Source organism: Agelaius tricolor, unplaced genomic scaffold, assembly GCF_023055355.1.
Source record: "Agelaius tricolor isolate 1412-34295 unplaced genomic scaffold, bAgeTri1.0.p SCAF_9, whole genome shotgun sequence".
NCBI lineage: Eukaryota > Metazoa > Chordata > Aves > Passeriformes > Icteridae > Agelaius > Agelaius tricolor.
In genome coordinates, this window is record NW_027269269.1 from 3,970,586 (window position 1) to 3,984,252 (window position 13,667).

The following is a 13,667-nucleotide window of genomic DNA, read 5'->3' on the forward strand; positions in this document are numbered from 1 at the left end:
TATTTTCTTATATCAGATATTTAATCTAAGCATTGACACAAAGCTCACATTCTCACATATTTGCCTAACAGCCTCATTATCAATTCTCATTGACCACTTGGGAAGTGCAAACCCAGGGAAATTTACATTTGGGTTATGTGCATAAAAGACTATCGGTGAGGACTAACATAAACTGTGTAACATGCATGCAAACAATAAAACTGGATTTTATATAATGATCCTCACTTCTATTACCTTTGCGACTGCAAACAATTATTATGTTCTTAGTACTATGAGCATCTTAAGATTGTGAAAGTACTGAGTTATGCAGTACAGAGAGATAGGAGAATTCTATTATGTCCCTTTTATAACTGGCAAATTGAAGTTACATAGAATATAAAATAGAGGGATTTAGAATAAACAACCACCCCAATGCACTGAGATCCAATACTAAGTTCCATGAAAAGGCAAAGCATAATATTTACACATAATGTTCTCTCAACAACCACTCTGCTTCTTACATTACCAATTGCTTTTTACTGAGTATTGCGACTTCCTCAGTGATGAACAAATGTGATACTTTCTGTTTCAAGCATTTGATTCTGTTCCTATTCAAATAACTGAATATTTGAATATATTTCTACTGATTTGAGGAAAGGGACCCACTATCTATTAGTTAGATGTGGACTTTGATGCAGTTGTACAACAAGCTATTGCTTAGGGTGGGGGGTAAAAAAAGTGCTCCATAAAGACAGGAAATGTATGGCAAGTGTGAATTCTGGTTATCCTGATGCTGGTGACTGTCACTGCTTGAGTTTGCTGGCCCTGAGCTGTAACGCACTGTTGTACATACAGATATAGCTGAGACTCACATTTTGTAATTACTCAAAGCCCTCAGCAAGGCAGGGACGCAGCTGTACAGCAGGGAAGGATGAAATGGCATCTTGCAGACAGCAATCAGGTTTTACTGCTGCAAGGAGTTGACTAGCATGGAAACTGCTGGCAGCTGCCAAACTCTTGTGTACCAAGGATGCAACTTAGCATTAGTGTTCACACAGGTGTGACCAGTATTCATTTCAGAACTGCTTGACTTATTCTAACTGCAGCAACAGGATGTCTTCAACTATAGTAGAAACATTTTTTCATAATTTGAAAATGCTCCCAAGCAGGTAAGTGCTTGGAGAAAAAGAGACAAAGCCTTCTACCACAAACATTCAATCTCTGAATCCTCATAAAAGATCATCAAGACTACTTGATTGAGAAGTCCTGGTCTAAAAGACATTTGACATCTAGCTTTTCAGTGAATTATCTATATAGATACTCCAAAACCAGCTGAAATGAGTAGCCACCACTGCAAAATTCTAGGTAAGATGCACTGTGTTGTGGAACATCTGGATGGGAGGACCATCTTGGATGTCTTATTCTCTTAAGACTCTAAACAGACTCCAGATTATCAGGAGTGGAAAACAAGCAGATGCAGCTCTAGGGCTCTTGCACTCACAGTGAGTTGCACTCAGGTAGCTGAGTCTCATGCTGCCTATGTCATATGGAAGCAAAAGAGCATCAGGTGATTTATCTGGGATTTATCTCCCAGGATTATGACAATGTAGGTCTGCTGCTGTAGGCATGTGGCCATTAGAAATGAGCATGAGGCATGGGGAACGTCCATTCAGTTTAAAAATGAGTATTTCTAGTCACCTAAATTTGATGAATAATATAGTTTTTATTTTCCTACCAACACTCAAACTGATACACACTGGATCACTGTATTTGGTCAACCACTCTCCGTATCGTATGTCATACCATATCACATCATCATTGTTTCTGTACCTTCTCAGCATTAGACTCAAATGAAGTCCTCAGGCTCCTCTGAGTAAGTGAAATTGAACTTCTGCTCCGTGTATCAGCTAACAGCTGCAAGGGAAGATGTGTATTTTCTCCTTTTGGGGAGAGATCAAATAATGGAAAGAGGCTGACCCGTATGCTAGCATAGGTAAACCAAAAAATTCTCAAAGTTGATTCCAACATAATTTTGAACACATATTCAATTCAAATCAAGTAGCTTCCGTCTCAGGAGTCAAAAACATGTTTGATTTGCAGTATCTGCTCCCTGAATATTCAACTTTTCCATATATTAAAAGTCCACACACGCTGTAGTGGCTGAATGAAACCAGTAATGATATTAACTTCAGAGTAGAAAGGATACAGCATTTCCACTCAGTTAAATCCTTTTCTTTCTTGTAGGATCCTTACATCCTCTTTCCAGGCCAGATCAGGGAAGGACCTTGCCAAGTTCAGACCAAGACACCACTTGTTGTGCCCCAAAGATAGTTAAATTAATGGCTTTATAGATCCAGCTTGCACTGCAGCACTTCTTGCAGCAATTACTATTTAGAGAACTTGCTTTGCAAACAAGAGTGTACTGTTTCATTGAGATAATAGGACTGTGGGTAGAGATTGTTAAAGAGCAATCAGCAAAACAGGATTGGTAATGAATCTGATGAAACTCTCTGTTTGACTTACAATATCAATTTTGGAGCTAAGTACGTGCTTGGTATAATAACGTTACTGATGCCTCATCTAATTTTCAGTTGCAAGGACTCTATTTGCTGGGCTCAGACAGAGGTTATCTGACTCATCTGCTTAGATGACAGTGGAGTAATTCCAGTCAAAGACATTGGTCAAATCAGAGCCCTTGGCAACAGCAAGCACTCCTGGTACAGAAGTTAGTCTCACCTGGCTTAGGGCTGGATACAAACCAAAACAGCATTTGTGGACAAGAGTGAAAAGTGGGTAGATAATATTTCAAGATTTAGAAAAGTAGATGACCACTTTGAATTCAACAGATTTGTAAGAAAACAGCTATGAATTATGCAAATTATCAAACCACTGATGTTTGCTTATTTTTATAACATTTCTTTCATAAAATAGGATTCATACTTAAGATGCATATTTTCAAGATATTTTCAGGTCCTCTTTTATCTTTGTCCTGATATACAGAATAACAGACTTCCTTACTTAAAGTATTAATTAAAACAGGTGTTACTCAAGAGGAAAGAATATATTCTCAAAACAGATTCAGTTTTAGCTTCATTTCCTTGTTCAGCAAGGACCATATTCTGTCTTTGGTTCTGTACCACACAGATATTAAAAAATGCCATTACATCTGGCATTACATCTGCTTTGTTAGAAAAACTGACTATGAAGAAATAAACTTCTACTCCCATTGCTACATGTCTTTATTCAGGAATTAGGTTTTTATAAGTTGGGTAATTGATTTTATTATATTAACATTTGTAATTATGCAACTTAGCTTAAGAAATGGAATTAAATATTTTCCTTTGCTTTGCAAAGGCTCTCAAAAGGGTTTTTCTTAAATCCAGTCTTAAACTTGCATGTACACTCTAATCTCACTGTACTCAGATTTTTATAACTCTTTATTAATATTATAAATTATTCCAAATGTACACTTAAGTGTTCCTCAACACCCTTTTACATACACGATTTGACTCATTATATAATTCAGAATAATCAAATGCTTTAAGAAAATATATTTAAATGAAAATATGTATCACTACTGAAAAGTCTTTCTTTGGCAACAGCTTCCTGCAGTAAGTATCTCAGTATCTTTCTACTCAATTATTACTCTCTGCATAAAATATTTAGAGAGGTTGCAAAATACAGCTGTTTAAGATTATTCAGAATAGAAACTATGGCATGTTCATATTCTGACATGAAAATTTGGGTGAAAATTTATGAAATATTCAATAATTTATTTTATTTAACTATTAAGGTAATGCAACATTCTCAAAATGACAACTAATTCCATTGACGACCCACTGTTAATCACAAAATGCATGGAAAGGCTGTACAAGTACACTAATGTATGTCTATGGTAAAGGAGATCTCTTGCTCTAAGTGTTCTTTACTGTACCTTTTCATTGCTGTCTGCTCTGGTTTTAGGTGCTCCAAATGGAGCATCTCCAATTTAATAAGGTATGCTATTACACAGTCTATTAAGTCTCACTGTCAGAAAGTGTTAACTGATTTTCAGTTAAAATTTTGCTTTCTTAATTCATTACATTCCTAGTTTCATATTTCTATATTTCCTTAAGTAATTCCCTCCATCTTCACTGCCTGAGTTTATCAAGTGCTTGAATAGTTTTTTACACAAGTATTTTATTTAAAAATCACTTTTTTATTTCAAAGTACATTTATTGTACTTATAGAATATTTACTTAAATTTATTCTATTTATAGATTTAGAGATGTACCACTAGCCACCAACTGAGATATATATATATATAGTAAGATTATATATAGTTTGCTTTTCAACGTCTTATTAAATGAACTATCAACAAATTACTATTGCCTTACAGAAAACTTTTAAAAATAAGGAAAAAAAAAGGGAACTTGTAATGCTTTGCCTATATTCATTTTTAATGGGAACCCCAGAAGTTTAGAAGGGTGCTATGTCAGTGATAAAAGTTTCTGGAAATGGCTACATGGATAGAGTACTCCCTAATTAAAAGTAGGCCAAAAGAAGAAAACACCTGTCAATATCTAGAAAACCATGTATGTTTTTGTACAACTGTGGCAATTTCCCTATTTATTCCAGTGCCAGAAATTTAAGTGCATAATGGAGAAAGTAAAAGCCCGCAATCTATCTTAAATGTGCAGAAACCCTCACAGTTCTCATTTCCTTTGTCTCTATGTCCACCTGAGGTGCAGGTAGAAGAGCAGGCCAAACATTTACCCTGTTCTTAGGAAGAACCATGCTTAGGATATGCATTGGACATTGGACACTGATTGACTTGGCCCTCCACAGCCCAAGTCACTCCCTGTCATGATAAGGTGACCTGGGGGTTATTCTAAGGCTTAGTATTAGGACTTGACTTTCTTCTTGTTAGACTTAAACCCAAGTAAGGTTTGATATGGATGGCAGGAGAACTTGAGATTGAGTGCAGATTTGAACTATGTTTGATTAGCAGTGCATCTAAAGCTATAAAGACCTGTCTACTTCTCTTATACTGAGCTTAAAATTTTTGTCAGAGGAAAAAAAAACTCCACACTGAAGAAAGGCAACAATTTGTCCAGGTAAACACTGCAGTTGCATTACTATCTGTCCTTATCAAAATGAAATACAATGCAATTTCCTCTCTTATTCCAGGAGACCACGATAGCTGGGGTATCCACTAAAATCCATGGAAAACATGGGTGTCTCCATCAGAGGCCAAAAAAATTCAGAAATAATCTTTGGCATACAACTGTTCTTGGTGTTATGATAATGTGGCAAAACCTAAATAATACAATAACTGAATTAATAAGGGGTTTCTGAAAAAGATTTGCTAGAGCATCAGGAATGGTAATCACCTGATCAGGTGCATTTTTCACACCTGAGTTCAAGAGACCTAGCATGACAATCCTGGCCTGGAGCTAGTGTGACCTCCAGCCTGAGCCTTGGAAGTTTTGAATGGTACCCCCACACTGATATAACCTGCTAATTCAGTGAGCAAGCATTCTGTCACCTCCTCCAGGTCATTAAGTTTTTGCAAAGGAGAAGAGCCAGGACAGGACAATTACAATGCTTATTGCTGCCCTCCATACAGACCACAACACATTAGCATCTACCTTCAGAGCCCAACTACCCAGGCAGTTTACTTTTTATACTTATCTGTTTGTCTACTCCTCATGGCTGTAATACCCTAACTAGGGTAAGGAATATTGTGGGAGAAAGTCAGAAGCCTTGTTGAAGCCAAGGTAAATGATATTTTGTGTCCTCCCATCATCTATAATTCTGGACATTTTATCAAAAAATGGCAATCAGATTGGTCAGGCATCATTCACTCTTGGTAAACCCATGTTCTCCTTTTTCTAAAGACAAGTGCAACACTTGCATTCCTCCAGCCAACAAGGATCTCCCCAGTCTCCAATATCTTTCAAACACTGTAGAGGGTGACTCTGCAAGAGAATCAGTTCTCTCTGCACCAATGGATGCACATCATCTTGTCGCCATTTGCCCTTTGTAATTCTTAACTGAAGCTGAGCTTTGGCGTTTCTCACACAGAAAGCCTGGCCCAGACATTATTTAGAAATTTCTTCTTTGTAGCCTTTATCTACTTCCAACTCTTCTATACTACTTTTTCACTGAAGCTCCATCACAAGTAACCTGCCCAGCTAAGCCAGGAAATTTATCTAACTATCAGGACTGATCCATCCTACATTTGGAGGATACAGTCCTTAAACTTGATCAAGCCTTTCTGGGTAACTTTACCCTTCAGATCTGGCTCCCATGGGATCCTGTGAGTAGCAGATCCAGCTGTGCGCCACCTTTAATTGTCCTCTTCAGAAGTTGTTGCTGACACCCTCTAGAAATCTTCACTGCTTCCATCCTGCCACACTTGTCTTACAGCAGATATCAGAGACATGGAAGGTCCTCTCTTTCAGACCTAATAGATCCTTCAGAATTGTCCACAGGACTTCTGACATCCTTGCAGCCTTAAACCCCTTAAGATTCTTAGTTTTCTAAACTCTTAAAACTAGCAGTCCCTTTTAGTGCTCAGAAAGCCTCATTATGTTAAAAACAGAATCTGAAATTTCCATTACATGAGAAATGTGATATGTTGTCCAGGGGAAAAAACCCAACCCTTTTTCAAACTGATTTTCATGCAAAAATAATGGTATTTTTAAAATTATTCTATTTCACCATATTCACCAAACTCAAGTCATAATTATTTGTCTTCTCTGAAACAGCTGAATATAATGAATTCACTAATTTCTTTGCTTATTCCCACAAAAAACTTGAGACCCTGTCCCTCTGAACTGCAAGAGAGAAAAGGAAAAAAAAATGAATGAGGCACAGCTGATACCTTTGAATTAATGTGCACAATTTGGAGATGCCCGTATGTTTTTTAATTGGGCAGCATGAGAAAAGAGATATATTCTCTGTTCAGGTTGTTCTCTTTTAGTCTAGCTTTTATGAAATGAAATGAAGTGAAATGAAATGAAACAATGAAATTCTGTTCCATTTAGTCATCTACATTTGATGCTAAAGGCCTCTCAAACAATAGAGCTTAGAAAAGTTTCTGCCTTTCATCATTCCAAATTTGTAAAAGGAGATCAAACTCTATTCATCTTGCAGCATATCTGTGTCTGGTTCATGTTCTCTTTTATCAGCTTAGCTTCTTTGCTGGTATTTATCACACTGTCTGGTTTTATGGGGGTTAAGGCAGGACATGTGTGCATGGATTAATTCAATGCTTAAGCTCTGTTCATAATTTCATTATTATTTTAATCTGGATCTCTGAATAGACATAGCATGTGATTTTTGTATACTGCAAGTTATTACTTAATGAAAGAGTCAAGGATGCTTCATAGAAAAATAGAACATTTTTTATACAACTAAGGAAACTTTGATGTCTAAATAACCAGTTTGTCAGCTCTGAGTGGGCTTATTAAAGGGCTGTGCTATAGAATCACGTCAATCAATCACTAAAGCACCAACACCTCTATTATTGAAAATCTGTTTTCCTTATAAAATTATATACTGCAGTCATATTATGCTTGAATTTTTCCTTCAGCATACACTCTCTTCAGGACTCTACTATAAAAATATATTTTAAAATGTTGGCAACATTTTTTCTAAGTACGATTATCAGCCTTAGTGACAATATAACTTGTTTCTTGTATAAATACAATATCTATTATGAATATTAAACATAGTCCTATAATCTCTAAATGTATTCTAGGTATACTACACAGTATACCTAGAATACATTTAATAAATGTAAGTGTTATCACAGTTGACAGATTAATATTTGCTAAATAACTGATGATTGCATTTAGGATAATATTTCACAATTACTTTTAAACTCTTCCCAGTCATGGGAATTCTTAATTGGATAAGTGTGATATACATCAATCAACTCATTTCCTAAACAGCAAATACTTGTCAAGCTTGGAACTCACAAATCATAAAAATCTAATTCTGACACTATACTGATACTTCTCTTTTCAAACAGCAACAAAACACATGGAGAAATAAATGCTTAATTCCATCATGAAAAGGGTTTTATGATAGTATTGGTAATTTCTTATAACTATTACACTAATTCTTCATAATTGGTGTTTCCTTTGACACAGAAAAGAACTGTGATGCTTCAGTTATATGCTTCCAGACTTTGAATGTGCACTAAACATCCTTCTCAGACTCAGTGGCTAGCAGCGCTTCTCTGGGTGAGATTTCTGGTATCCTCAGAGTTACTTCTTGTCTTGAGAGATGTAGTCTATTAAAACAACACCCAGTAAAAGAAGTTCTCTCCTCTTAACAACATCACATTCACTTTTGCTGAGGATTGTGACATACCTGTGCACTTTGCACGAATGTATTTACAGTTGATATTTATCTGAATTTCAGTATTTCCCTAAAATTATTCCACATTAATGAAGGCATTACAGTTAAGTCACTATCCAATTGGGCACATCAGGCATACAGATTCTTTAACACAGAATTAGGAAATGCCTTGTAATTGTGGCATTCACAGCCCTTTCACTCTGTGGAAGGATGTAAACCTGCACTGCTAGAGCTGTTACTCCACTGCTCTTGCTGCAAAACACTGTCCCTCAGCAGACCAAGGCATTTGGCATCTTCCACACAGGAACTACAAGGAGATGGGCATTCCTATAAGTAGACTTTCTAATTTTTTTAAATCCTCACTGGTATCAGAGAAGAAATACCCAAGCTCATATGTAGAAATCAAATCAACAAAAAATATTTTTTAAACTCTGTAAAAATAGAACCCTGAGCCACACAGAAAACAATTATAAGTTTTTCATGTTCTCTGTGATTTATGACAGGCAGGCACTAAAAGCATATCTTCCATGTGAGCTGCATAAGAGAAAAATTATCTGTGATCTAAGATGTTTTGCACTCTAATCTGTATGGCAGTAACAGTGCTGTAAAGAATTCATGTAGGGGAAGACCCTTCACAGGAATTCAAGCACTAAAAACTGTATTAGTAAGTAGGACTGAAAATTAACATACTTTTCTTTTTAGTGAGCATAGAAATATTTATGTTAAGATAAAGCGGTCTTCCCTTAATTACAGAGGTGCAATAACAATAGATAACAGAAACTTTCTTCAGTAGCCAGGGCAGAGCTGGAGAAATTTATTATTATGGTTCTTCTTGTAACAAGTCTATTCAAATCATCTGTGTCTCACAACTGCATGTTAGGAGCAAATTAGCTTAGCTTCAATATTCACTGATGCATTTTATTACATCCTGACTAAAGCTGCATCTTGCAGACTTCTGAAACTTACATTTTAATTTACTACATGCAAAATTCCATTATAAATATTAAAATATATATATGACAGTGGAAAGTTATTAAATTCATTTCTGAATTATGTAGCTGCTGGGCCTCAAGCATGAAGTAGTGATAATTGCCTCCAAGCTGTAATTAATTGGGCAAATAAATTGTTAAATTTTAGATGCTGATAAATAGGAGAAATAAGCTAAAAACCACAGCAGCTGTCAGCAATATTTTAACTAAGGGATTCTGTATGAGATAAAATTACGACAAACACATTTATAAACTATCAACTAAACAGAGATTATGAGACAAGAGCAAAATGCATTCTCATAGAATGGCTAGAATTCACTGCAATCTAAAGCATCAACAACCTCAGTATTTCAAAAATTATTACTAATACAGAAATTATATATGAGGAAGTACATTCAAAGATAGATTTTTCTAACATACTTTCAGCCAAAGTGCAAATCACAGTTGAGAAGAAAGAAAAAAGAACCATCCATTACCTACAGAGAAGCTGGTTTACATACAAAATAAGTGAAGGGGTAAGGCAGGGAAGAGAAGTCAAGAATGGAAAATTAAAGAGGACACTTACTGGGGAAAACCACATCACTTTAAGAATCCAAATTGTCAAAGAAAAATTCACAACTAGGATGATAAGCAGGAGGAGAACAAACAGGTAGAGACAACGCTTTCTCCAGCCATAAATTCCAATTTTGTAGACATATTCATTCTTCGGCCTCTCTAGGCTCGTGCCTGGTGTTGTTGTCAAGTATTGTTCACGTACCATCTGCTAAGTAAAGAAAAAAAAGAAAGGGAACTGCTTAGTTGCTTAATTTAAGTGGCAATATTTATATAAAATTTCAAGGAAAATATAAAGATACAATTGTAATAGCTAGGAACTAGAAACTTTATGAAGTTTTACCTGGAAAGCATTTTTATTCTGCTCTTTTCAACTTACATCTTAGTTTTTGATACACTCAACGTAATGTTTTAATATATGAACTGCATTAACTGCTGTTTCCAGGAGGCTTAAATTTATTTCATCCTATAAAGAATGGCAAAACTTTCCTCCCATTTGCCTAATTCTCTCATCATAAAATATTTCATGGGATCATATCATAATCTACAGCTCACAAGTATGTATCAGTTGGAATGCCAATACATTATAGGCTTCAGAGTACGTATGTAAAGAAATTAAATTATTCTTTATGATGTACAGGAAATAATGATTTCTCAATTAATCAGATATTCATATTTAAAGATATATCAACATTAAAAACACTGCCTACTGGGTTTAAACAATTTCACTTTTTACTATAGTTCTTAAAGAAGCATTGTTTGAATTTAAAGGAATCTTACAAGCTTGCATTTCCTTAAAACATGAGAATATTCACTAACTTCCACATTTACAGCACAGAGACCACCAACAATTCAAACCATTCATTAAAGCTTACAATTTTGGCCAAAAGAATGAAAACTCAGCAGCTGAAGTTGCCTATCAAGAACAACAGTAGGCGATATGTATCTCATTTACACTGAGCAAAAAAAGCAAAAAAACTCTAACCCAATCATGGATGTCAGAAACAAAATAGGTATTGCAAAGTCAAGCCCTTCCCATGAGCCAGGTATGTCCACAGGCATCTTACATCCAAAAACTGGTCCACTTTCCCATAATATAATGCTCCCAAATGAGAGTGCCTTCAGAAAGGTTTCACACAAGGTCTACTCTCAATTCTGAATTTCTCCTATCAATGAGATCACCATGCTCTGCTCACACAGCTTTCAAAACATGATCAAAAGACACCCCTGTCTCTGTTCAAGTTTTCTGCAGAGCCATGCTATGTCTGTAACACGCTTGTGGCTCTCAGTTCTAACCCTTATCTTTAGAAAGATGTCATCTTTTGTTCCTTTAGCTTTCTAGCAAGACAGAGAATGCCATATAAGTTTACAATTGAACAGAAGCCTATACATTAGCCCCCTGTATATATGCAGCAGTCATCTTATTTCTGCACTTCCACCAGAAGAAAATAATTTCTTGTTTATTTATATTCAAAAATGAGACCAAATAATTGGCAGTTCATAATGTAATTTTGCTTACAGACATTATGGTAAAATATTATATTTTTTTTTCTGCTATCAGTCTCAGTTGCTCATAGACTGTGTATATAAATATTTTCACTGTTGAAAACAGTATAGCAATTTATTACTGAGGAATTATAGGTTCTGAAATAAATTGGCTTAATCTTAGTGCAAAACATTTACAAGATTTACAAGAGGTTTCTTAATATTTAACAGATGAACTATGTTTAAAAATATCAGATTATGTATTTTAGTTCTGTGTATTACTCAAGCACATAGTACTCATTATAGAATGCTGTTTAAATATAAGTTAACACTACATCTTTTCTGTTTTCTACCTAATTATTGTATAGTAAACCATACAGAGGTTGCCCCTTACCTGAAATCTCTGTTACCATGTGCTGCCATAAGATATTGGGACATTTATACATACAACAGGTTCCATAAGATGATTAGACAAACCTTCACCCTTACTTCCACGCAAATTTCTTCTCAACACATAACTTACAGAACAGGATGCAGTAACTCTTATCTGGTAACAACCAGAGGCAAACTTTGAGAAATAAGCTGTGCAGTTCTTGCCCATGAGTAGTCCAACTATGTCCTTGTTCTGGCTGGGACATGGTTAACATTTGCAGTAGGCAGGATAGGCATGGCTAGGACTCTGAGGTTACCCTGTAGAGCTCCCTGCCATGCGCAGGGCGTGGTGGGGAAGAAGGAAAGGGGAGAAGGCATCCCTCCTTGTCCTGCTGGACACGGGTGAGTGGTTGGGGTGCTGCTGGTTTCTGTGTGGTGAGTACTCACACATGAATTTGTTTGCATCTCTTCTACGCCCCCTTCACTAGGCAGACTGCTTTGCCTGTTCTTGCGCTGTTGTTCCCTACGCCTGCAAGGTAAATTTTGCAGTAGAGATGATTTGCAGAAGAGTTAATTAACTATAACATTTTCACGGTCTTATGCAGCCTCATTACAGTGGTCTCTGAGGTTGGAATTCATCTCACAACATCAGATATGAACAATTTAGCCCTGAATATCTGAGCCAGTCAACCTGGACTCCCTTTATGGTCAATGGAGATAGGTCTCCCTGCTGGGAATTAGTTATCTGACTCATGTTAGATGTGAATTTTAGATATCGAATGGACTGCTTAACTTCTCTCCATCAAAAGAGAAAGAAGGAGAGCCAGTGATGACTTCCTCATACGTGTATGCCTATATGTCGTAGACATTTCCACCAGAATGATTTCCAAAGCATGTAATTTCACAACAAGATAGGATTTTTCTAATTCCTCTTCTTCTCTGTTCCATTTTTACTCTGTTGTAAAATGTTTACTTAGTGAATTGAGTGTTTTATACATAATGTATTATGTACTGCTGTTTAATGAGGTGAGGTCAAAATCCATTATGCATTTCAGCAAAAAGCCTATGAGTTTTGTGATTGTTTTCAGCCCTTCAGAAATTCCACAGGGGACATCTCCCAGCACAGCATTGTTCCCTGCATGGATTATTTTTTCCTGACAGAAAACAGTTCTGTTGTTTGTGAGCATTTATTAATACTGCCAAAAATTGCTTTGGTCATAGTAAATAGGCAGTGCTTGCCTAGACAACTGAATGCTTTGAGAAGGATTAAGTTTTTCTCCCTTACAGAATTTTTCATGATTTTTAAGAGATTTAGTGTCCTACTATTACATAATTACAGTGGAAATTCTTTCAGAACTGATCCTGGGACTGTTTCTTTTGGGAGAATCAACTTTCCATATTACTGACTTGTATGTTCACGAGCTAAAATCACATAGGAAAATAAATCTCTGACATGTCTGGAGAAGTCAGAAAGAAATCTTTTTCTAAGTCTGGCATGTTTGAGAAAAGTGGGCTGAAAGGAAAGCCTTAGATAGGCAGACCTGATAGTTGTGTTGTGAAGTCAGCCAAGATCCAAGGTAGATTCATAGAACAACAGGTATTTAGTTCTATGATGAGAAATGTGTTTTGTAAGTGGAATAACCATGAAACTGGTTGTGTAGGAGCATTCTAAACAGGCACCAAGAAGGAAGTGGTGACTTAGAACCTGGATGTACACAAGTTAGTTGTGCTGGGAGAAGGAAGAAACCTGCAGAATGCACAATGACTTTGGTAAATGTTATCTTTTCTCTGTTAACTATTTTACAAGGAAGCAGCACACAGTGACTAAGAGTAAGAAACACTGGCAAGCCATAGTGCAGATAAAATGGCAATTGAGTTTCAGAATGAAAATTCTTACATGTTTCAAATGGGCCATGAAAACATCTTATTTGCATCAGG

At 36.1% G+C, this 13,667-nt stretch overlaps 1 protein-coding gene across 5 annotated transcripts in view; it reads right to left on the minus strand.

Annotated features, from left to right (window-relative positions):
• Nucleotides 1-13,667, minus strand: part of SGCG (sarcoglycan gamma) — a 104,725-nt gene that overhangs the window by 42,285 nt on the left and 48,773 nt on the right. For 3 of the 5 annotated variants that reach the window (XM_071434069.1, XM_071434071.1, XM_071434068.1), the window contains one exon: nucleotides 9,886-10,083. In XM_071434069.1, coding sequence (XP_071290170.1) covers nucleotides 9,886-10,080 — 195 coding nt within the window. In that variant the 5' untranslated portion in view covers nucleotides 10,081-10,083. The remainder of the gene's footprint in view (nucleotides 1-9,885; nucleotides 10,084-13,667) is intronic. The other 2 variants (XM_071434072.1, XM_071434070.1) reach the window with 1 other exon arrangement.